At 37.4% G+C, this 26,186-nt stretch overlaps 1 protein-coding gene across 2 annotated transcripts in view; it reads right to left on the bottom strand.

Annotated features, from left to right (window-relative positions):
* Positions 1 to 23,766, bottom strand: part of LOC117297953 (cAMP-dependent protein kinase catalytic subunit alpha-like) — a 57,774-nt gene extending 34,008 nt beyond the window's left edge. The window contains exons 1-2 of one of the 2 annotated variants that reach the window (XM_033781149.1): positions 23,572 to 23,766; positions 7,358 to 7,381 (exon numbers count right to left, since the gene is read on the bottom strand). In XM_033781149.1, the coding sequence (XP_033637040.1) occupies positions 7,358 to 7,381; positions 23,572 to 23,620 (73 nt within the window). In that variant the 5' untranslated portion in view covers positions 23,621 to 23,766. The remainder of the gene's footprint in view (positions 1 to 7,357; positions 7,382 to 23,571) is intronic. The other variant, XM_033781150.1, reaches the window with a different exon arrangement.
* Between the last annotated feature and the right edge of the window lie 2,420 nt (positions 23,767 to 26,186).

Raw genomic sequence — 26,186 nt, 5'->3', positions numbered from 1 at the left:
ATTCCTCAGTCTGTCTTTAATTCATGTGTTCTTCAGAATAAAGCTGATTTTGTTTCTTATTTATTGTTTTACCCTTTAAAACAATAATAAATGGAAAAAAAAACTAACTCACAAATTGAATCGTTTTTGAGCAGAAGTGAAATGGTGACATTGATTCATGAAAGAAATTGGTTGAATATTTATTCTTATACGTTCATTTATGTAATTCATGCCAATGTGCTCGCACATATTATAAACACTTCATTTTTGAAAAATGGCACACAGGTAAATGTCTTCAAGAAACATTCATGCTTACAACATGCACGACAGTGAGGTTTTGCAAGCAATTGTACACAAAGCCTGGAATTAAACCGAGGCAACTGCCTCTGTTGCCCTAGTCTTGGCCATGGCACCCCTTCAACAATCTCCCAAAGATTTCCCAATGGGAATGCCCTTTTCAAAATTAAAAATGGCTTGCACTCTCACAAATATGAAATTCCAGGCCTGGCGCAAAACATGTTGTTTGATTCACAATGCACGATGACCATGAAAGAGAGAGATGTACGCAACTGGCCATCGTCATCTCTATGGCCCGGAGTCCCTAACATCACAGCCACTGTGATAGAATGGTTGCTTAATGATGTACATGCTCCAAAAGATTGATGGAATATTATAATGGAATGGAACACACACATACAAGGTCAACTTTTATAGAGCTTATGTCAAATTAATTATCAAGCAAATATGAACCGACAGTACATAATGTGATGACCAACGTCATAATCTGGCCATCTCGGAATTAGCGATATGGCATTTAATAGTGAAACCAACTAGAGCGTCAGCAATGATATCAATGTGATGTGAATGAAATCACTGTACGTAATATCTATAAACCTCATTTATGTTAACCTTGAATTCCCACGATGAGCAAGTAACCCACCGACAGGACCTGATTTTTGACACAGGTCGTCCAGGCTCGAGTCTTTACAACTGCTGGGTGTCTTTTGGACACCTTGTTTTAAATTTGGACAGCCTGTTTTAAATTCCCTGCAACCAGGGCTAAACATTTTCTGTTGACTTGTACATGTAGCTCTACCAAAACACCCCTCCCATGGTTAGAATGTCATTCTGCACTTTCACCTTTACAGATCTGAGGCACGAATCAGGAGAGACTGTTTGTTTACTGGGTTTAAGCCTTAAATATACACCAGTGTTTACACTTCTTCTTTATTGATTTGTTTTATTACATGTAGTTCTGGATGCGAAGCAAAGGATTCTCAGAAAAGCAACATTAATAACTACATGTACATGTATAGCATGTAGTGGAGCCACACGGAGAGCTGACAAGACAAGGACGTTTCGGTTTACAGATTATGTAAAAAGAAAAACCCCAGACAAAATCAAGAAGCAATTGAAAACCCATCCACATAGTGGCCCCGGTGAGATTCGAACCGGGGTCCTCGAAATGTAGAAGTGGAATGCAAGGAAAGTATACCACTACGCCAACCCGACAGCCAGCCCAACCTTTGGCTGCTTAAACATGCAGGCGTCAATATGATATCACGCATTCGAAGAGAGCAATCGGACCACATACATGTGATTCTGTGAACATGTGTGCATCATTTTCATCAGACCATGCAGAGTAATACTGACAAGAACGGTAACAGGCTCACGAAGGCAATGACAGGCGATGCCAGAAGACCCAAATAGACAAGGCCGGTTTTAAAATAAATGTTAATATTCAATCCACATGCTGATCAGTTAAGTACAGTTGTAAATAAGTACAGTCGTAAACACATGCAAACAAACTCCAGAGATCTCTTCTTGAACAAATCTCCCCCCCCCCCCAGAAAAAAATACTGTTAAACATTTATAACAATCCATCCTCAACATCCAACGAGCTGGATAAACATACAAATCTATTAAGCACAGGAGAATCTTCCTAAGCTTAGAAAAAAAAAAGTTTCTGCCTTGTTTGGCCTAGCCAATGTCCCCCTTGACAGCTGTGCAACATCAATAATTTATTTAAGCACTGAAGACTTAGCTCTTCATTCGTAATGTATTGTACATGTACAAGCATCTTCCTAATAATAAAGTTTCTCTGAATTCGCTGGGCATCCCTTGGGGCACCCCCTGGTTTTGACATTTTAGAGTTTGACACTTACTGTACATGTATTTATTATGAAGCCTTGGGTTTAATGCATCCCTAGGAATACATGAATATAAAATCCAACATACAAACACAGGCTGTATTGAGAATGCCGAATACCAATAGAATCTCAGGCCTGTATGCTCTGTTTTTGACAGGGCAAGGGCACCAAGGCATTTCCTCCTTGGAAAAGGGCACCCTTATGAAGAAATTGTAAACTTCTACTGCAGAGCATTTTAATTGCCTTTGTTTGCTCCGTGAAGTATCCGGCCTGGGATCTTTGGCACAATAAGGCCTTATGTACAAGTATGGAAGCCATCTTGGTTGGGTTACCAGTGTACCCCAAAAAACAATGTTATGTAATAAACACCAGAAGAGGGTACTAGTCTGTTCCCTCCCTCTTCTTCCTTCCACTAGATTTAATAAAGTGTACAATAAAGTTATCGATTCTCTGAGAATTCTAGCTTAGATAATTAAGTTGTAAAGAAGTGGCCACCACACAATTTGATGTCTTCAATAAATGTCCACTCTGTCCTCAGAATTAAACAGCTCTCATTTCGAAGAACTGAAGAATGTAACAGACTTGATACATGTATATATTGATATTTTTTACGCGAAGGAAACCAAAAAAGTGAAAAACCAGCATTTAATGACATTGTACACCTTATTCACGTCAATGGGAAGCCCCACAGATGTCTCGATGCCTTACAAATGTCTGTTGTCATAACGACAGTAAACGCAGGTTGATCATTATTGCGTATTACGCCTATTCTCATACACACATGTGCACACGTCCTGAAGTTGTGTAAGTGTACAATCCACTGAAAAATATATTCCAAATGTTGGTTAATTTTGAATGCTAGTATACATACGGTATCGTATAATGAACTCAACAGTTAATACGCAAACATTTTTTGTGCTTGGGTCCCTGCTTTTTATTCACTTCAAATACCATTCAGCCACCGGACTCAAGCTCTGGTGTTTCAAATCAGCAGATCGTGGGTTCGAATCCCGGTCATGACACTTAAGCAAGACACTTATTGCTTCATCCTTTAGATGGGATATAAAGCCCTACCCATGTGTTGGGTAATGCATGTAAAAGAACCCAGTCACAGTTTCGCTAAGAGGAGGGGGGGTTTTGCCCCTGTGTTTCTGGCATCCAATACATTTTTAAGCCTCATCTACAATGCTGAACAGGGCCAATTTAAAAAAAAAAAAAAAATATATGCAGCCAATAACTGCTTAGCAAATTTATGACTGCGGTACCAGTTGCAACAATGTAAACTTAATGGTATTGTGGCTGGCAACCAGTTACTGTTACACAAGATTTTTCTGTGCTTAGCAAGTTTTATGCTTGCGGGCTTTATGAAATTGGGCCCTGGCAAAATCAAAATCTCTATGGAAACATTTGCAAGGAGTGTTAATGATCAAGACTAGAGCGCAGAGCAGGACGGCCTTGGGAAAGTTCCGGCCTGCAAATTACATGTATACGCCTTCTGAAGCATAAACCCTTAAAATTAAAGCTACATAAATTGTTTCCTACAATACAGAGAGACTATAAAGTGACATATATCCAAACAACAAGTACTAATCCACAAGAGAAAGTGACTGGGTAAATTTTAATTCAATTTTGGGTTGAACAAAGAAAAAATCATTTGAGCCCCGTCCTGCTAGTCCCTGGTTGTTTCGGAAGGGATTACAGCTGGCAGTTACAGGTTGAATGGCTTTATGACTGTCACCCCTGAACAAATATATTGACAAAACACACGTAGGGTGACTGCTAGGGCTACATATCTCAGTTGGTAGTGTTGCCACGTTTATCTGGAGGTTAAGGTTCAAATCCTGCCCTAGTTTTGTTTTCTTTGTTCAACCCATACAAGCAAATTTGAATATAATTGATACGACAAAACAGTACTGACAAACAATAAAGAACTTCTTTAGATATTGAATGAGTTGAGAGCCCCAGCAACCAAGCTTTAAAAGAAATTAGCGAGCAAGGAAAGTTAAAAGAGAAGCCCAGAAAAATCCATTAGAACCATAGTCTTAGAATGACTGTAAAATACACTAAAAAAAGCTACATATGATCAAACATGGGTACTTAATATTTCCCCATTACAAGCAGAAAATCTTCCTAAAAATAAACTCTGTCTAATCTCCAGTTACAATAGTGCCTAAGATAACTATAAGGTTGAATATGCACAATGCAATGTCCCAATGATGGCGAGTAAAAACCCTTACAGTCCCAAAATCTTCCACGCCTGATGTGATGCTTCCTTTTTTTTAATAGGCTAGGGCACCAAGGCCTTTTTCTACTTGGTAGAGGGCACCGCTATGAGGAAATTTTACAGTTTTGCCAGAACTTTTAAGGGGCACAAAGGCGATGACCAGGTGCCACAGAGGCAATTGTCTCCATTGGGAATTGCAGTTGCCTTAGTGAAGTATCAGGCTTGTCCTTTTATATCCAATTATCATTGCTTAGGGTAGGACTAGGAATTCCAAGTTGAAACATTTTGGTGAGGAGCAGTGCCTTAGGAGAAGAGGACGTGGGAGGATTTGGGCTACACTCTAGCCACACTGCCTACACTTTTTGTACGTTCTTGATATGTACTGTAGGTCTGTAAGGGTTTTAACTCGAGGCAAAAGTACAGTACAACACTGGTTTTCAGAAAGATCAATTACAATAGTTGTTTTAAATTTAAAACTAACTCAAGCCTGATACTTCAATTATGTGAGGTCAAGACAGTTTTTCGTATGTAAAAAACACCCTCTATGAGAGATATAAATAGCTACCGTAACATAGCATTTCAAAGGGAACCAAGGCAAATGACCAAGGGCATGTATAGGCAAATGCATGCACCCATTGCCTACTTGAAGTATCAGGCCCGCTGAATTTGGCTTGTTCAGAGATCAGCTATTATTAAACTCACACAATGTACACATTCTGAATTGAATACTAATGTTGCACCATATTTAATGTTCCCCAAGAGATGGACAAGGAGAATGCTGTATTTCTTGTAGAAAATGAAATGAGAGTTGTACGGTACTTACTGTAATCTTTACTTCCGATTCGATTTACTACAATAGAATGGTTGGAAACTAGTCAACACCAAGAACAGGGTCTCCATGTGGTTTTAAAACAAGATTTTTCTTACTCAGCAACAAATTTGCAGATTGATAAAGTTGAACTGATGGGCAAGGAGTTGGTTCTTCATGTACAAGGAGTTTACATGTACCAAATCCTTTACATGGATTAAAGGCAGTGGACATTATTGGTAATTACTCAAAATAATTATTAGCATAAGACCTTATTTGGTAACGAGTAATGGGGAAAGGTTGATGGTATAAAACATAGTGAGAAACAGCTCCCTCTGATAGTGTCCACTGGCTTTAAGTTACTAAACAAACAAGCACACAGATACTGCCTGTTTAAAACTTGACAATTTCAAGAAGTCTACTCTTCGAATGGGGATTCAAAATGGCCAATTAAGCCTAAGACATGTGTAAAGCCAGAGCAAGAGTCAGGCTCAGCAATGGTTTTTAAACAAATATTCATCCTTTTTTCAACCAAGATGGCCATCAACAACTCGTCATGAGGGTCATCAGACAACCTTGTTCACAGGGGCACGGTGCAAATTTGATTCCTCTCACCACTAACCCCTGCCTGGAATGGAGACAATGACATTGACAAACAATGCTGATTGGCTCACAAGAGCAACTGTTTTGTGAGCACGCTTGTTTAAATATTTATCAGAGCTGCCAACATTTGCAGATTTTCACAAAATTTTTGGAGATATTTAGAATATTTAGGATGTAATAGGGAATAAGTTTCCATATGTAACAAGTAACAACATTGTTCAATCAGAACATGGAAATATTGGTATTCCAGGGAAATTTCTGCAGGATCAGGAATAGCTCTTAGATATGAGCGCTTTTAGGATGTGTAGCACACGTGGAAGTATGGAAGAATGGAAGTATTTTGCACAAATGCACTTCAAATAGGTCATGTTATAAGTGGTCACCCTTACTACATTACATAATGCATTTTAAAACACATGTACAGTAGCAAGATCAGAGTAAAGCAGATTAACCACTTTATCTCTGCACTTAAATGACACACTTCCAGGGGTTACCAGCACGACCAGGCTCAAAGTACAGACTAGACTACATGTAGATTCCAGTTCCTTTACCACTTGGCAAGTAACCCCACAACCAAACAAGTTCTGCAGTGACAGTCTAGTGTTTTTCTGATCCTTGTGAACATATTTTAACAGATTTTCAATTCCAAATTACAGCAAATGTAGGCCCTATATAGCTATAGAAAACAAATTATTTCAAAACTATATTCAAGGTCTTGCAGAATAAATTTTTGGTCCATTGAAAGTCCTGACCTGATCCAATACCTTTGGACTAATGGATATTTTCTTGAAATTTGAGTGCTGTGTTATTTGATCGCGTAAGGCATGTAAGGCAATGCTTCTATAAAACGAAAAGAAAGGTCCTATAAAGCGTACAGAGATTATATAAACTAAGATGGAGTAAGAGACCTTCCTCACGGTGTGGCAATCTGTTTATTCCACTCAAGAAGCTGGAACTGGACTGGGTAGGCAATATAGCCCAGACTTTAAATGGTTAAATAAGAATTGCCCAACACACATTGTAATTGTCCCAATATTAAATGACATTGACAGCCTTGTGGAAGCATGACACATGTTTATTACTTAATGTTAACAGGCCATTTTGTAAGTGCAAAAAAAAAAGACTTGTGAATAAAGGTCAATTTCATCGAGCTTAAAGCGTACAATAGACTACAAGTTTGATAAGCAGAAACAAATCTTGCTTAGCAGACACAGGTTACCAGCCACGCCAAACTGCATTGTAATACATACCACTGGTTACTTGCTATGTACATGTTGCTAAGCAATATTAATTTCCTAAGCTTTTTATATTCTGCAGCGCTTGACGGCTCTTACAAACTGGCCCCAGATTCTTCTAAGTAAGCCTGTTTACATAATGCACATACTCTCGTTCACCCATACACGTAATGCTTAAAATGATATGGTCGCAAAAGTAAACAACTTCAAAGCATGTCCTCAACATGGCAGGCAAAAACAATTGCAAAACGAAACTCATGAAGCAAAAGAATTAAACAAAAAACACCTGAACCTTAAAAATGCTGGATGGCTGAGGCAACATACAGAACAAAAACAGAATCAAGTGGATTTCACCTACATGATGCTGGCGTGATAGAACCATCTGAAAATCGTGAGGGGTGGAGCATGCAAAAGAAGAAAGTAACAGTTAGTGTGCAACAAAGTTTTGGGAGGGGTTATTCTGGGGTAAAGAGGGCAATATTTTCTTCTCTTGCACAGAAGCAGGTAGATCTATTGAGGCATACAGAACATTTGCAATAGGGAGGGGGAGGGTATTTAGGGAGGCTTTTCACCTTGGAGACAATCTGATCGTTTCACTCATTCATTCCAGATACTTGATTTTTAAAAGAGAAAACTGCAAGGCATCAATGCGGAATGGACAGAATTCCTCCTAAAACAATTCAAGGGGCACCAAGGCAGTGACTAAAGCCTGGTTCATACTTCATGTGAATGCGAATGCGATACAAAATTTGGCGCCACAAATTCGCAACAAATAAGTGGCAGTTGACTTGTGCTCAACTCCTGTGAAACATTCGCTGCGAAAACAGTCCTGTGACGTCAAATTTCACATTGCATTTGCAGGATGTACAAAGATGTATGAAACAGGCTTTAAGTAACGGCAAGGAGGCGATTGCCCCAGTTGACTCCATTAAGTATCATGCCTGCCTGCCCATTCAAGATTATGACACGCATTTGACCCCCAAAATCACAAAATAGTTTCCAGATAATGAAATGTAAATTTGATCAGATAAGACTGTCTCAACAAGTGATGTCCCTCCCTCTTTTAAAAGCAACAATGGTCATTAGCAACAGTACCGCATAAAATATTGGCTACAAGCAAACAAATTATAGGAGGCAATAAAACCAGCTGGTCCCTAAATAACTACTCAGTTTGCTTACTTACATGAAGGCCGGTTTATAGTCGGTCGCGCGATGGCGCGCGATGGAAATCTTACGCGCAATCCTAAGACTGAGCCCTAAAAACTTTGTCTTTTTTATGATCCGCGCACGTCAAGATTTCCATCGCGCGACCGACTATAAACTGGCCTTAAAAGTAGGATTAATTTTCCAGCACTACAAATTCAACTAATAACAAATGCATGCCCTAATCATTATTAAGAGCATATTCTATTGAGCGCGAAATGCTTAAAAAGAAGCAAAGTTAGGCCAATAATTGCAGTAAATGTTTAACACTTTTTCACTACAGATCTTTAGAGCAACTTACTACATTGAAGCTTCATTACATTTACCATCAAGTCATACATAAACCCTCCTACTGTCTGATCTTAACACTGAATATAATCCATACTTATGAATTAAATAATAAATTGTTAACAACATGTATGCAAAAAAAAAGTGAAATCTGACAATACAGTCCTGTACAGTTTTGCCACAGTCCTGAGCAGTTGAATTGTTTCATACGGTTGGTCAGCTTGCTTGAAAATGGTGCAAAAGAGATGAGGGTTTAATGAGTTAATATAATAGTAAGGTTTCATGGGCGCTCAGTTAGTGCAACAACTATTTTAATTGGCTGTGACGTTATCAGTCTTTGCACATTGATGAAGTTTCAAACAATTAAAGTATATAAACAGGAAAGTAAACTGAACAGATAAACTCAGCAAGAATTTGAACGAATTTGGAAGATTTTGAACTACATGTTGAATAACCACCATGATCAACAGACAGAAAGTAGTCTCGACTACTCATTTGAGAATGGACTTCTTTGGTGTTGTGTGAGGTTTTTGTAGTCTTTTTGACTTTGAATGGGGGATTTTAATTATGTGAGACCTACAGCAGCAAAGGCAATTTGAACACTGTGCGCTCTTTATATATTTATATAATGTAGCTGAGCTTATTTTAAATGGGAGGGTCATCAGGGAAACTGATAAACAACTTGTCTAAACAGTTACATTCAATTTTGCAATGCCCCTTATTCTTGACCGCGCGAGGGCGCTATAAATAGTATTTTGATCACTTCCGGGGGTACACAAGATTCGCCCTGCACAAATTAATAGGCGTTCTGTCACTTTTGTTGCGCCGTAGTTTCAATTTGCTTTAGAGGTGGATTATAACGGCTCCTTTAAAAGTCTTATTGTCTGTGATGGATTAGATGTCTGTGGTTATAATGTGTTCCAATCTTTAAAAATTGTTTGGGGTATGAATGAATATACCCCCGGAAGTGATTGAGAGCGCCCTCACGCGGTCAAAAATATGGCCCATTAGAATTGCATTCTACTCTAACCAAGTGTGCCAAGGAAACCTTACTAATGTAGCTTTTTTTATTAGTTCATATATAGTTTTACTTTGACTTACATGTAAGCAAACTGCACAACATACATAATTGGGTATAAATACTATCTTTGACAATGACAAGAGTAAAAACAAGTTGCAATCTATTTGTGTAGCGTCCAGTCCTACGTGTACATGCGCTACTTGAACTTCAGCTTGTGGTAACATTATTATCATTTCAAAGTGTTCATAACAAACAGCTCTGCTCCTTCAAGACCAAAGTACAAAGTCTACAGTTCTTATCAATGAAGAAAAACACACAAAAATAAAAAGTTTGGGCAAAGGTATACACTGCAGATTAATATTACTTTTGCCACCAGCTCTTCTTACTTGCTGAACAAGTTTACAATTCTAAATTTGTAATGTCAGAGTCACATAACTTCATCAATAACCCACATGTTGATCAACTAAAAGTAAACGTGTAAGTCCTCTGGATATTAAAATTGATATTTTTTGTCACCTTGAATTATCCACAAAGCGTGACCTTGTGCAATCCAAGACAGTTCTTGACCACATGACCTACATCGATCTGTAACACAATTTTTTAAAACTATTTTTGTGTACGTACTCAATGCTACACGTTATATTGAGTTAGCATATTGAGTGACCGAGATATGCAGCATTTTGCTTTACACAAGGGAATTGGTCCACTATGTGTACACTATAAAGAATACTTCACCAAGAGTTGTAATAACTGAACTAATGTGTGCCCCTAAACATTGAACAAAAAACATAAAATTGTCTGTCATTCTACAAATGAGTTAAGGAATTATGCCTTACCAAACTCCAGGCTGTGTTAGCTTTATTTGTAATTGTGATGTCACAGGTTACACAGTATTTTTTTTGCTGTTTAAATGCACTTTCTACTGTCTCAGATATGAAGGCACAGCAAGTACTCTGCAGTATGGAGCAAGCTTCTAAGTCTACTATACAATGACTACACAAGCGTGATAATGAAAAATGTACCATGATGAGCATGCTTTCATCATTGTTATTAATCTATGAATTGGTACATCTAAAGACAATGAGCTAAGAAAACATGCATTATGAAATGAGTAAGAGAAAGCTGATGAGTGTACATATGTATTTTGTAATACATTGTAAGAGTCATTATTTGTTTAAGGACCTTAGAATGAAAAAGCAACATAAACACAGACAGATATTTTGTGGTGAACATGCATGAGTAACACAACAGTGTACATGTAGTACAATGTGTGCTTTCACAAATTGTACATTATCACAGTCCCTTGCATAATGAAAACACTGCAGTCTATGCAATAATCCCCCTCAATTACCAGTGGCAGTCAGGCAGAATGCCTTTATAAACAAGTAACTGTCTCAATTAACCAAAGCTTTGCTTTGATATACATACATTAGGCATGGAGGTAGGAATAGGCCTATGTGTACAGATTTCTCATCCAATTCAAACCAGAACGCTTAGGCCTACTGTATGGTCAACCTTGTCCCCAGCCTGAGGCGTGTTTTTCTCCAGGTCCTCTTTCATTCATCCCCCAATGTAGTGTACAATTTTGGAGGGTTGTTTTTTCAGCGGAAATATTTAAGTCCAGACTCCCTGTAACCATGGAGGTGTAACAAAATATTTTAGAGATGATTCTGGCAAAAGGAATATGGCTACATTTGTCCACTTAAACATACTCTATAATAAATTTACTGAAAACAGTAAGGAATCGGATTGAATTATAACGCTAACACAGTACATTTATTATAAGATACATGCAAGAGCACAAAATTCCTGACAAAAACTGTTCTTGTTGTTGTTATAATGATCGCCGCAAAAATTATGTGAATTTCTATGCATCTTTTCCTAAATTTAGTTCAGTATCGGTTCTATGCTAAAATCAGGCTTATTTAAGTTACACGCATTTATTAATCATGGGGGGGGGGGGTAGAACAAAACACCTGTTTTCTTATCAACAATCCTAGGAGCCAAATCACCTGAACAATTACAACTGGGGAGTGGATAACCATGTCCAGTTAAATATTACAAAGTCTTTCTCTATCATTGTATGGTTATAATGAAGCACACTCTGTGGAAACTGTTGCCATGACAATAAATATGATATCAGTAAGTAGAGGTTTCAAAGCCAAACTGACAGCTCTCTGATTTATGCAAGGCAATGACAACAGGCCAACCGGAACTGCAAAAACATCTTCTTTTAATAAATCACGCAGCAACCAACCCGCTAGGGTCAAGAAAACACTAGTCCTCAAGAATACTAGCCCGGAGCTGTTAATTTCTGAGCTGCAGTTTGTCTCATGGTGGTGTGGTGTGTGTGTGAATTTATTATGCCAATCCAAATAAACCGGTTTGATATCTAGAGAAGAAGGATTGGAAGGAAGATGGCCCTGAGAGGAAGAGTCTTAAGATGGAGGGAGAAGATAATGGATCAATGATTGATCACAGAGTCAATGTTAATGCATTTGTAGAGGTCCTTGATGAAGTATCAGAAGCATCAGAACATACAAGTACATGGAAATGTAGTATGGATTTATGTTGGTAAAATATTAACCCTTACATCTGGTGTCATCTATATGGGTGCAGTAAACCATAGAGCTAGGACCTAGCTCCATGAGTAAACACTGCACATCAGGCATGGTATTGGGCCCTTGGAATAAGATAAGGACAATTTATTGGGACCATGGGTTGACCTACATTACAAGAGGCTTTTTTTAGACTATTTATTCAGGTTATTCAATAACAGCTGTGCTGATTTTCTGAGGGTCCCCAAAATAAAAATTTTATCTAACATGTTATATTTAGGTCAGGCATAATCAGCGTCCAACACTTTTTTGTTCATTGTTGAATTATTATTCAGCTGAATGATTTTGATGTTCATAAAAATGGCGACGGACCAAAGTGATACCAAGATCAGGCATAAAGTCATCATAAAGTTAAGTGTTAATTTCTGTTTCTTCAGATTATTCTGATAACAGGTCCCCCTTCCAAAACAAATGAAAATTGGTTCTATTAATACTGCTATCGAATAAAGGGCAGGTGACATAGAAAAAAACAAACGATAAAACGATTTGGCTTAACTGATTCAATCATGGAACCTTAAATGACATCAATTGAACAAAAAAAACATTTTTAAAATCAGCATCATTACCCACATTTTTGGCTTTGAAAATACAATAAAAATACAAACAAATCAACTCGCAAATAAAAATGTACACACATTATTCTAAAATGCAATTCATACACGTACACCCTCCATGACAAAATGACAGACCTCTCACCCTTGTACAATAAAGTATGGCGCTTGCATTTTTACTCATTTCTTGATTCACCTGAATTGAAATAATTCAATGTCTTTCTGGTTGAACCCACAACTAAACCACCAGAGCACCATCAATCACACTCTTTGGAAATGAGCCAAGGTATATTCCTGTGATATAAATTTAATACACACAGTATGCCGATTCTAAATTGATACTTGGCTCCCTCGGATTTTGTTCAACATACATTTTGTAGAATATAATAATAATGGTAATATCGAAGTCAATGCTTGACCAGCCAGCATCATCTTTTTGTGGCAGAGATATTTTAATATTGTTCTATACCCTGTGTGCGTGTGTATGTGTGTGTGGAGAGAATGGAGTGTGCCGATCATTAATTAAACCTGTTCTCTGGTGAGAGACGGTGATGGGTACGGGAAATGGACAGAGCGGTTAAAATCATCGCCAGAACGCAACACTTGAGGCAGCTGAATTGTACATTATTCTACTAGCTCCTGGCACACATAACTAATACAGCATGTCTCCTACTTTGAATATATAATGTTGTATGCTTGTACATATTGCAAAGTAAGTGTACGTGCTTGTATGCAACCTGGATACACGTTCTATGTTTGTATGCAGTACAGTAGTACAGTACATTGTACAACACAGCAGACAAATACTGACAATGCTTTCATACACAGTACCATACATTTATAATAGCACAAGTCAGATTACGTATCTTACAAGTACATGTAACATCCAAAAATAAATAAACAACAATACAGTATTTCATACACAAAAAAAAAAGCATACACGTACATGTACATGTACATGGTACAAGCATGTACGTATGATACATGTACATGAACTGGTTATGTAAAAGCATTGTATATTCACAGGGTATTGCGAACATGTACAATATTTCTATTCCTTTATGCTGTGGTCTAAATGAAATGGCGCTATATAAAAAACCCATTGTATTGTATTGTATTGTATTGTGTGGTGTGCTTCACATTTTTCCTTGACGTTTCATTTTAAATTGTGGTGTTCAATGTGCAGTAGAATGTACAATGTTCATGTATACAATTGTATGCATTTTATAACACATTTTAATATTTGGGTGTGGGTTGAGAGTACTTATGGTTTGTAAATCACGATCAATAATGAACAAACCTGATGTACAAATGACGGACATCTTGTAGTACTTGCACACATGTCCAACTCCTATAGACTCATTTACATGTGTGCTTCATTACTCATAATCACACCAGTGCTAATATCAAATCTCTACCATTATCTCCCAATGCATTTGAAACCTTCAAGGCAAATTGGCCTCATTACCTCTCAGCTAAAAATAGCATTCAGCTGTCAGAAGAAATGAGAGTAATGCTTTTGAAGGTCCACGGATGCCAACAGGCGGAGCACCACTGAACTTACATTTACTGGTAACCTATCTACAATGGTGGTACATAGTGTACACTTTGTTCAGGTATTTAGGCTTAATTAACTAATCAAATGAATAGAAAATTTTAAAAACTTGCCAAATTGTACTTTGCTGGTTACACGATTTAAAAGCAGATAGTTTTAGTTGAACACGTTTACACTTTTCTTGTGAAAGTGAGCTACATACTTGACAGCAGGGATTTTAATACTGAACAATCTATAAACCAACTGTAAAAATGTTCCTTGTCTAACACGTTTCTTTAATTAATAACGTGCGTTGAACTGTGGAAAACCAATGGCTGTTCGTATTTTTCAAAAGACTGGCGTCCGTCTTGAAAATAAAAAAATAAAAATCCATTTTCTGCATATTTATTTTTGTACTTCACTTGGCCCTGCATAATGAAACTGCAACTTTAAGAAAAAAGGAGAGCTACATTATATAATGAGTTGCTCTCCTTAAATTATTTAGGATATATCTCTAAGATGCAAACTTCACACATTAGTGATGGAAGCGTCATTGGGTGATCGATTTGAGCGAAAGAAGCCACAATTTTTATAATCATCGAAAAATGAAACTAAACCACAAATTGAAAACATTCTGAATAATCATTATAAATTCATGTTTTTATTTACATTTGCACCGAATTAAAGTACACACTGCACTTTGACAATACATGCAAGTACAAGTACATAGACTAGCCGCATTATTTTTGTTACACGATCAAAGCAAATAAATTAAACATGTGTACCACCTGTACAATGTATGAAGTTCATTTCCTGCTGTGAGTAATATTCAAATGTTTCATTTTTTTCTTTGAATTTTAATGAGTGCTTTTTCACACTTCTTGGAAAAGGCAAAAATTAATAATTATTACAGTTATTATGTCTGATGACCCCCTAACCATGGGTAAGTATGTGAACCGTTTGTGGCTCAAAATGCTGAGAGTTGGAGCTTTGCAGGGGAAAACTTTGCCTGTGACTGTACAAAAAGCTTGACCATTTTGTACTAGTTCTTGAACAGGTCTGACTGAATACCAAAACTTTGCCCATCTCTTTCGAAACCAGGCATAATGCAGTATCTGTACTTCAGAGATGTCAGTCAAGTATACAAGAGTCAACCATGCATGGAGACTGAATTTGAGAAACACTTGCAAATGTGCATTGTACTCCCTGAGTACCATCAAGTAAAACCCACAATAAAGTGGGGACACTTGACTCACGACCCAACTCATCTACACAAACACTAATGCGTCAATTGGGGGTCACAACAAGCGCTGAGGGGGAACAGGCAAAGAGACCCTGGAAATGGTTACAACAACGCCGCACGCTTTTCTTCTTCTACGTATCCCCCAACAGAATGGCCTAGATTCCTGTTCGCATTAAAACCTGGAAAGGTTACGCATTCCCATAGGATACTTCCTGGATATCGGATGGGCAATATGGAGATTCTTCCTTAAGGAGGAGAGCCAGCTCTCTCGACAGACAAGACTGTTTCTTTAATCCAGACTGTGTGTGCCGTGCATATTTTCAAAAGACGGACTGTGTAGCAAAAGTAGTGTTATCTTTAACACAAAATTAATTTCCAATACCTGAACAAAAAAGTGTTAGTTTTACATCCGTACAGGGCTAAGTATCTTGTAGCCTTTAAATCTAGAAAAATTATTATTTTCAATGCTGACCACATAAAATGTGAGATGAATCATTCACGTCCGACACACAAGGAAATTTTCAGTGGTTATTCTTACTGTTAAAATTCTTGATAAACAAAAATGGTTGTGAATTTATGCTCTCTTGGTTAAATGTAAATAAGTCACAAGGATGTAGCCAAGCAAATTAATTTTGCTCAATGCAAACACAAGAATTGACATAGTACATAAAGTGTACATTGGGACAACATTGGACTGTACATGGAATGGGAATGTCGGCTCATACAATCGCTCCATGTACAACTTTAAGCCTGTAATTTGTGTCATCCACAAGAGTATAATTGAAGTAAATCAATAGGTATTTCAGCGAGCAGGCTGTCCTCCAACATTCAATCTAATCTCCTATCATGTGTTGATGTGGGCCTCTAAGAGCAATCTCTGATGACGTGCACAGCGTCAGAAAGACCTTGCTCCATCAAATGCCACTTACTTTTATATCGCATAATCAGGCTAGATGCAACTCCAGATGCGTACAGTGTGTCCGCCAGAAACCCAAATATCTGATCCGAGAGGGGAGTGCCCGAGGAATGTGTGCAGTTGTCGTCCATGACGTTTTTGAAACTACGCAAACATTTTACGAACCCCAAACTGCCGACCCGCTGAAATCCGCTGAATCTGCCGACCCGCTGAATCGAGATTACAACCCACTACAACACTAACATCTAACTAGTCCTGGTGTAGGCTATACACATTAATATAGATTTTTTTTTTCCTCCGTCAGGCGGGAGTGTAATGGTGTCAGAGTAGGAATGATCTGCATTAATGAATTTATAATCACATTTCTTGATACTGTGGAGATGAGATTGCATAACAGTATTGAGTACAGCGTTACTAAATCAGGAACACATCCACTTTCAAGGAATATAACGACATTTTAGTACGGTAGCCTAAAAATAAGATGTGTATGGAGTTATGAAACAAAAAAAACTGACACTAATTTCTCATGATGACACCATCAGTCTCCTGTCACAGCACACTTTAACCATTGTAAGTCTACATCATAATAATAAACCTCCTTCCGAGTGGTGCATGATGTCGCCGGCGCAATGTTTCCCCAGAATGCTTTTCTTGAATATACCCCCTGAGAGTGCGACATTAAAATATCCAAATAAGTTTTAATTAGTCGAAGTAATTTCCCATCAACTTCCCAAGTTGGCCAACAAACATGCAGTCATTAATTAGTCATCAAGGAATGGTCTGACAATGCAGTTTCTCTTGGGTACTAGCATTGTATAAGAGCACTTCAATAAGGAAAATGTAACTTACATGTGTGTAAATATTTTAAGGGGCATCAATCAAGGCAATGGTCAGTTGGGGCATGTGGACAATTTTTTCCCATTGCCTCCGTAAAGTATCATGTCAGCACTAAAAGAGGCACTTACATTTTAAAACAAGTGAATACAAAAATTCTGGCTAAGTAAAGCTAGGTAATCACAATACTCTTAAATGTCTTTGTACTTGTACAAGTATTAACCTCAGTTTCAAAAAATTTCTGACAAATTCTTCATAATTTCATTGAATTAAATTTTGCAAAATATCAGCATTGCATTGTATGAAACAGGACCCAGAAGCTGTTAAAAAATATGAATACAAACATTTTGGCTAAGTTTTAAGCTGTTATTAGATGAAACAAACATAATATTATTGTGTAGTCACAATGCTCTTTTGATCAGTTTCAATAAATTTCTGACAAATTCTTCATGTCATTGAATTCAATTTTGCAAAATATCAGCATTGTATGAAACAGGACCCGAAAGCTGTTAATAGCTCAGTAGTGCCATTGTTCCTTAGGAGCCTTGATATTTACCCAAAAAATGCACGACGTTGAATCTTTTATGGGCAAATCTCAAACATGTTCACATTATGTACAAGTATGTATCACTCTGATAAAATCTTTATTTACATGTAAATTTATGGATACAATGCGTTTAAGCAATCATAAACCACAGCAAAGTCCATTAAAAATCATTGTGCGTGGTATTTGTACTGATGTAAATGTACACTGAACAAAAGACTTTTGAACTGCCAATATTCATGAAATATCATTGGATTCACCTCCCACGTTGTAAAGTTCTTGCAGACAGTGCAGCCCCTTGCCTGTATACCCCTGGTCAAGGCCTCATTCAATGTTCCAGTTCAAATTTTAATTTTCTCATAATGTACACGTACAGTAGGCCTTTGCGTACAATGTACATTATGCCCCAAACAAAACACTGCACAAGTATAGTAGACAATGTAAGCCATTACATGTACAACACGAAGGTAATGACCTTTTTCTAAAGTTTATGGACTGATCGTTTAGGAATCTTGTTTGAACATAGCTCAAAGCTTGCTTCTTATTGCAGAATTCTGCATTTTCGGCCCATGTGGTTAACAAAATTACAGGGCGAACGTACATATTGTGCAATGATTACAAAATTACAGGGAGAACGCACATATTGTACAATGATGTACAAAATGTACTTAAAAAAGCACAGAATTTGTCACATAAGGAGCACTGCACCATGATATTGGGCCCTGAGCTACATTGTACTTTGTAGACCATGACCTCTGCGTAATTCCAGGCCTTGACTGGACATGCATACATGTAGATCTGTCTACACACATGTTGTGATCATCCCCCCAGAACACCCATTTCATGTGGCACTGTCTCGAAGCTCCAACTTCAATACAGAGGGGAACCTATTCTCCTTTTTTCCCTTCAAATTCAAAATCAAGCCCGCCCCTTCAACCTCAGCAATGATTTCTTCACTCAAACGTTTTTCCTCCATTATCTCACAAATAGATCTCTCCCAGTTAAATGATGTCTATTTATATCAACTGATGGGGGTGTCAGTTGAGGAGATAGACATTTGACATTCCAAAGGTCAAACTCTGTTTATTCAATGCACACACAGAGAGATACTGTATAAAAATGGCTGAGCTTGGAGAGTGTTGGCACACAGTATGTCAATGGAATGACAGAAAAATCGTTCAACATACATTTTACAGTATGTATTCCTTATAAATGCACACGACACGTGCATGTTACTTGGACATTATGCATACATAAGGTTACATATTGGCTCACTTTGTAACAAGGTTTACATTTAACAGCTTGAGTGTCTAATAACCATGGTAGGATAGGCTACACGTCCGTACAGGTACTGATTCCACTAGAACACAGGGCTCAAATTTTTGGGGAAAATTCACAAGACCGCAAGGCTTGTTGTTGTTGCTCAACATTTCTACTAGACCAGAAAACTTGTTACAAGACAAGAACCAAGACAAGATTCAGGTCATCATTTTGTTTTCATCAATTGTAATGCTCAATCATTTAAAGCCAACATTTTTTAGAAGAAAAAACCCCAGAAAAAGTCACCTGTGAAAGTTTAATATAGTGTCTACAGTAGATTCTTTTTGAGAAAACTGGAAAAGACTTAATTGAGAACAGTTGGATCTATTCAGCGAAGTGAGAATAACCAACCCTCTATCGCTGCAGCATTCACAAATGGACACCTAGAAATTTTAAACAAATAGTCACCTTTAGGAGATCTTTGGTTGGATATTCAAACATTTTCAACAAACTTTCATTCATTATTTTCAAACGAGACACCGGACGAAAAAAACATTCCAGGATGCTTACTATTTACCATCTTTATAACGAGTATGCTTTTGGATAACAAATGTACAAACAAAAGTTCAGGGTCATTCAGGCGTTGAATGAACCCACTGCACCAACAGCAATTGCTGTACTGCCCTGTGCTTTTTCGTGCCCTTTGCAAAAAAAAAAAAGTTATAAATGTTTTCGTCAAGAAAACTGCTGTGCCCCTTTACATGTAAGAGCGAAGTTCAAGGCCTGGTCTTCACCCAATTAAGCACCCAACCTTAAATTGACAAGCATGGCAAAAATATTGATCACACTGGCGCTAAAATGGGTAATTACTTCAAAAATCAACAGAGCAGAAAGAATTTATCAGATTAAAGTCAATATATTTTAACTTGTACAGTAAAACAGTGAGGTAGTATTATTTCCTCCGCTAAAATTCACTGGTTTCGGTCTTATATCTGTAGAGCATGCATTATTATGTAATTTTCGAGTGCTGACTGTGCAGCCCATTTCGCAAGGATAAATAATAACATCAAAGTTAGGGCCTACATTACGACTGGGTCTTTCGAAATTTCTCTTCCTTACTGGGTAGCGTCTTAACTGATGTTTCAAACTGAGAAATCACTGTTTTTAGTGGGAACGACAAGTGTAATTTATAACCATCAAGCGCACTAGCTTTCAGGAACCAGGATACGTTCAACACCGTACTAGCCAAAATGGCAAACGCTAAACTGTTTTATCATTTCGCAACCTTATACCATTTGTATATCAGGTAACATTAACAATACATTGTACCAGGTGAATGCTTTCACCGGAATTATTCAACTGAAAAGTACCAACCATTTGAAATCAATATTTCCCACCCCCTATAAATAACCCAAACTTCTATTGTCACAACTTTTGTTCACAAAGGCAGTGGGGCTTTTTCATATAGGCCCCTACCACAGACCTAAAAACACTTTGAAAAGGAATCACTCAAGCATTCAAAATGTGAATAGGTAAACAAATGTACAATTTGAGAAAAGCGAAGAGGAAATAGTACATAAAATATTATAAACTACATTCCATAAAGTAGCCACAGCCATCTTGCAAAAAAATATATATCAAATTTTCTTCTCATCTCAGGGCAACGACTAAAATACTTTGAATGACATTAAAAAAAAAAAAATGTGTGACATTGTATGTGACTTACAATTCACCCACCAAAAAATGAATAAAATACATGACATTTACAAAATGTCGACCCTCAGTTTGGATATTAACATGTAAATGAAAAATTAGACAAACAAGGACTTATGGTTAATGATAAGTGAGCTGATTAATGAAACCACAGTTAAGAGACATGAGTGGATTGGTCAGCATTGATCTGCTGTGATGATAGGATGCATGGTAATTCAGGCCTTGAACGTTGTTCCCCTGAGGGAGCAGACAGGTAAGGGGAAATGCATCAATTTCTTTTGGAACAAAATTAAGTCCTACTACATCTGGGGCGCTGAGACCAAGACCAGAGGCAAGTAGACAAATACCTCAATGTACAGTAAAAGTACACAATACGCTTGACAATGTATTGTCAGTACATGTAGTAAAGACCTGACTACATTACATTTCATCGCATGGCAGTACATATGCTGAATGAAAATCATGATATAAAAATGAGACAATGTGACAAACAACTTGGCTGTCATTTTGACTTGACAGAATTTACGCCTCCCCAGGATTTTTCCAAACAGTGGGGCATTCTACCCCAATTTTGAGGAAGTTTAGCTGAAGCACGCTGGACAAGGATAAAAAACACGGATGAAGGCAAATAGATCTATAGCACATGTACAGGTCTGACATGATCCTGCCATTTTTGGAAAATTTTATGCGACAAATGAAAATTAAATAGACAAACAAAAGTTGATGATGCAAGCCTGATTCTAATGTACAGTCTTAAAGCTACACAATGGAGCTTGAAAGAAAACTATATGTACAACATGTAGCAATGAAGCAGGCAGTCATTGTTAAAGCAAAAACATGCAGAGCGATTGCTAAAGGTCAAGTTAAATTTGAGACAGCAGAAAGTGATTAAGGCCTCTTGTACATTGCATCAGCTATTCAGCCGTCACCAGAATCCATTCTCTTCACAAATAATCCTTATTCTATTGAGTAGGGTTACTAATTCAGGTCATTGTACTAACCCTAATATTGCAAAATTACAAACATTGCAATGTATTAAAGATGATCTGTCCATTCCTTTGATGACATGATGCTAACAAAATGTCAACTATAGTAAATAGAATACCGGTTACCAGAAAATGCCAAAGGTGGCTATTTACTTTGTTCTTGATGCATTCCAACAATGTTATAGACCGTTATCATGTTCACAGCCATTTTTGTTTTTCTCCCACCAAGATCAGTGTAATTGTAAAGGTTGTATCCGAATTAAGGTCTACATACTAGACACACAAAGATGCGATGACCCAGCTGTAGTCGTAACAATATAGAGCAAGGACTGCAAGGATGTGTCGTGGCCGAGCGGTTAAGAGCATCGCCACCGAACTCAAGTTCTGACCTGTTCAAGGGAGTGTGAGTTCGGGAGTCGTGGCAACACACTTAACCACTGCTTCGTCCTTCGGATGGGATTTAAAGCTGTAGGTCCCGTGTTGTTATGTTATAACTTATAATGATGTGACCAATCCAATTTTTTGCAAAATAGTCTGGTGCCTTTTTGGTGTTAATGAGTCTAAAAATGCGCTTTCACTGAATTTGTTGAAGACAGGGAATCCAACAAAGATGGCGGCAGGATGATAGGTCTATCAATAGAAACAACTGTTTTGATTGTTGGCAACATACATGGACTATCCCTGGTAGGTGGTACATGTACATGTAGGCACAATAATAATTATCACCAGCTGTTGTGTTGCGGCTGCAAAACAAAACCGCCCTACTTGTAACATTCTTAATTAATGTAAACTCAAAGTTTCAAACCAGAAAGGATAATTTTTGGCAAGAGATATCTGGTCAAATATAATTATGTGGCGAGAAAGTGCAGCAATTTGTTTCCTATTTGACTATTTTGTTAGTATTCTACTAAAAAAAAAAAAAAAAATTAAAAAGTTTTGTTATGGCGCCTAACTATTTTATACTGATACTAAGCTAGTGATAGTATACAAACAAGGAGGTAAAATGAAGCTGGTGTAGACCTCCACAGTAGTACTTTTATTACTATTTACTTATTTATTTATTTATTAATAAAAATTTATTTATGTATAAATTATGATCGTTTGAATCCAAGTGTAAAATTATTAAGATTCTGCAGCCCTATCCAATCCTGAGCTGAGTGCTAATGTTTTATGCTGGTATTCTTGACGTGTACCAACATATAAGAGTCAGTGCAAAGGTGTCACATATAAGTAGGTCCTAGTGTCATTCATGTTCTAACCTAAAGACTAAATCAACACGTTCAGACATTGTTAAATTTTTAGATAGAAACAAAATATTTATATTATTACTTCCCAAAAAAATACGATTTTTTTTTTTTATTGGTTGTGTACCTGGTTGTTGTTTTTATTTAGGATGTTTACATGTTGATCATCATAGAATCTGGAGCTATTATAAAAAGGACTTCCTTCATATGCATAAATCATGCAACGATCCAACCATGGATGACTACATGGATGGAAACTTGTAAAAATTCATTTCATACAAAGCACCACCCATCAATCATTTTTTATTTAAAATTAATATTTATTTTAATTAAAAACATAAGAAAATGACAGCTAACCTAAGGCAATTGCTTTACACTATACTATACACACAGATGTGGTATGACTTTGGGGGTCATTAATAATATTAAAACACCATGTACATAAATTGTGCACTGTCATGGACCCTTCAACAATATTTATCGAAACAGACAAAATAAAATGACACTGACATTTTGACACTGCGGTCTACTGCTTAAAAATGCACACCGTACGTTAACTACAACAACACACAACACACATGCACTGCAGTAGTGCAACAGACGACAAAAACACCAACCACTTATATCCTGGTTCGGCCCTTGTTTTGATGTAGGAGTGTTCCCCATTATGGTTCGCTGGAAGACAGATCCTTCAGCAAGTTAATGGTGGGGAAATCCACGAAAATGTTTCACCCTGTGCGAGTAGACAACGTTGCTATAATCCCATAAATTCTGTGAGTAACAGTATCGACCGCTAGCAAAACGTCAGCCGACAAACCCCATGATGTTACATGTATTATGCATTTACCATGTACTGCATCAGCGCATTACAGTCAGATCCCTCCATTATCCTTCCGCGGTAAAGTTTACCTTTCCCAGACAAATTTAATCACATGTCTCTCATAAAACAACACATAAATACGAATAGTAGATGATATTTTTCTTAAAATTTGATATTTTTACAGCTTTTGAGGGATTATTATTTGATTTAAGTGTCTACTTTTTACAGCGCGAAGGCGATCGGGTAGTCTGTTCATACGAACCGCCGGATGTTAGCTTAGCATTATGGGGCTAGGGATTGAACTCCCGGACGAGAGAAAGTTTACGTCTGCGCATGTCATTATGTAGGTCAAACTTTTCATCGGCGGCAAATAAGACAAATTTGAATATTTGTCTCAATTTTGCAGATGAAAACTTGTTTTTTTCTTGAGTGTGAGTTTTGCGTCAGAGCATAATTATGGTTACCAATGGCAGAATTTATTTGATTTTAAGATTGTGTGATTCGATTGCAATTTACAAAGTTGAGACGTTTGAGCGGGAAAATAATATTGCGGGTCTACTAGGCAGTTCAGCGTCTTCAAAATCAAGAATTTCTGGCTGGACGAATAGTTTGGATGTGCTTGAAAAAAATGCATTATTAATGTGTGAAGGGGGAAGAGTTGCTATATATATTAAATTATCCTTGACAGCCGAGTTCAATAGATACTTTGAACTATTTTTGTTGAGATAAATTCCCTAATGCGGCCAGCCAAGGTGAGCGTGCGCGCGCTGCTGGTGCAAAATTAATATCAAGACCTATAGGCTAACTTTAAAACCAGAAAACGTTAAACTTTGAGCTGAGATAAATTTCATCGGCCACCTGTAATTTTGGCAGGCTTATAAAATAGAACATGGACTGTGTTGGTGCCAATAATCATGCACAGGGAAACTTTGAGTTGTTCAGATAAATTGTTTTTTTAATTTTACCCGCCATTATTTTGATAAAATCTTTTTAAACAGATTATTAAGCAGCTCTTTGATCTACTCCTGGGTCATTGCAATCACAGTGCACTGATTTAATGAGCATGCAAAGGGTCAAAGTCTCACCTGTTTTTACCGCCCCTTTCTTTCACGTAAAATTTGTTACATTATCATTAGCAAATCGTACATTGCATGCGTTTGATCATGGTTTGGTGCACCACCCATTAAAAATAAATGGCCAGAGAGATAGAGGGCGCTGACCATAAGTTTAACTTTTTCCCCGAACAGTTTTCACTCTGTCGAGCGAGGGCGCTCTATCAAAATTGCGTTCTACCAAAGAGGTAGGTCCAGTGATTCCAAGCGGTGCAATAATAAAACGCCCATCCAACCCTTTATTGCTTGAAATGGGTGGGGCAATCCTAAATCGAGAATATCGGCTCAAGGGCATACATAGAGAGTGTGTATCGTCAAAAATAAAGTTCCTGACAATAAAACATTGTAGGCCTAATACGTGTTGGCCTGTTTGGCTTGTCTCTCCATTTTCGACAAAAGACTCCAGCAGAATCGCATTAATTTTAGGCAAAATAAACGATAGGTCTTTTCAAACTCGAGAGGACTAGACTGTTTTCCATGATTCAGACAGTGACATTAACTTCCTTTAACATTATTAATTAACTCGTAAACCAATTATTTGAACACAATATAAACCGTAAACTGAGAATGGGAAAGGATTAAACATTGCCCTTTTTTACAAACAGTAGGCCTACACGTACACAGGGAACACGATATATAAACATTATAAAACAAGATGAAATCAGTATTACTATAAGCCGTGTGTAATTTGGGTAATTTCTCCACAACTTTATGAGTATACAATACATGGAGAGATGTCGATTTTAATATAAAACATTGTTAGAAACGACTCCCAATAGAGAAAGAGGTAATTTTCACACAGCAGTTTAAAATTTTTCATGCAGGAGGAGGATTCCTTTCTCACGTATCTGAAAGCACACAATATTCTTTGCAACAAGGGCGTTTGATCTGTCGTTATTTTCTTGCAACTTCGCCCAACCAATGAGCCAACATTTTCACAGGAATGTTGTTTGATGCAAAAGTGTTGGTATACGAGAATACTGGTCTTTGGCAAAAATAATACAAAAACCTTAAAATTCACTGAGAGTCTGTGTTGCGCAAAGGTCAAACAACTATGCCTACGCAAGGTAAACCAAGAGAAGCTTGCGTAACACCATGTGAATTATAAAAGAAACAGTGGTTAGCGACTCAACGTTTCAATCACTACTCTTAAATCGTCTTCAATATGCAAAGTATTGTTTCCCCATACGGTCATAAAAGCCTTGCATTATTATTATCAGACACAATATGTCCCCATGATCCGTGGTGAATCATCATGAATCCCGCTATGCGACCGTTTTAACTATTCACAAAAATGAGA

The sequence above is a fragment of the Asterias rubens genome, chromosome 12 (genome assembly GCF_902459465.1).
Source record: "Asterias rubens chromosome 12, eAstRub1.3, whole genome shotgun sequence".
In the NCBI taxonomy this organism is placed as follows: Eukaryota; Metazoa; Echinodermata; class Asteroidea; order Forcipulatida; family Asteriidae; genus Asterias; species Asterias rubens.
The sequence above is the reverse complement of the archived record's forward strand: the minus strand, read 5'-3'. Positions and strand labels throughout refer to the sequence as shown.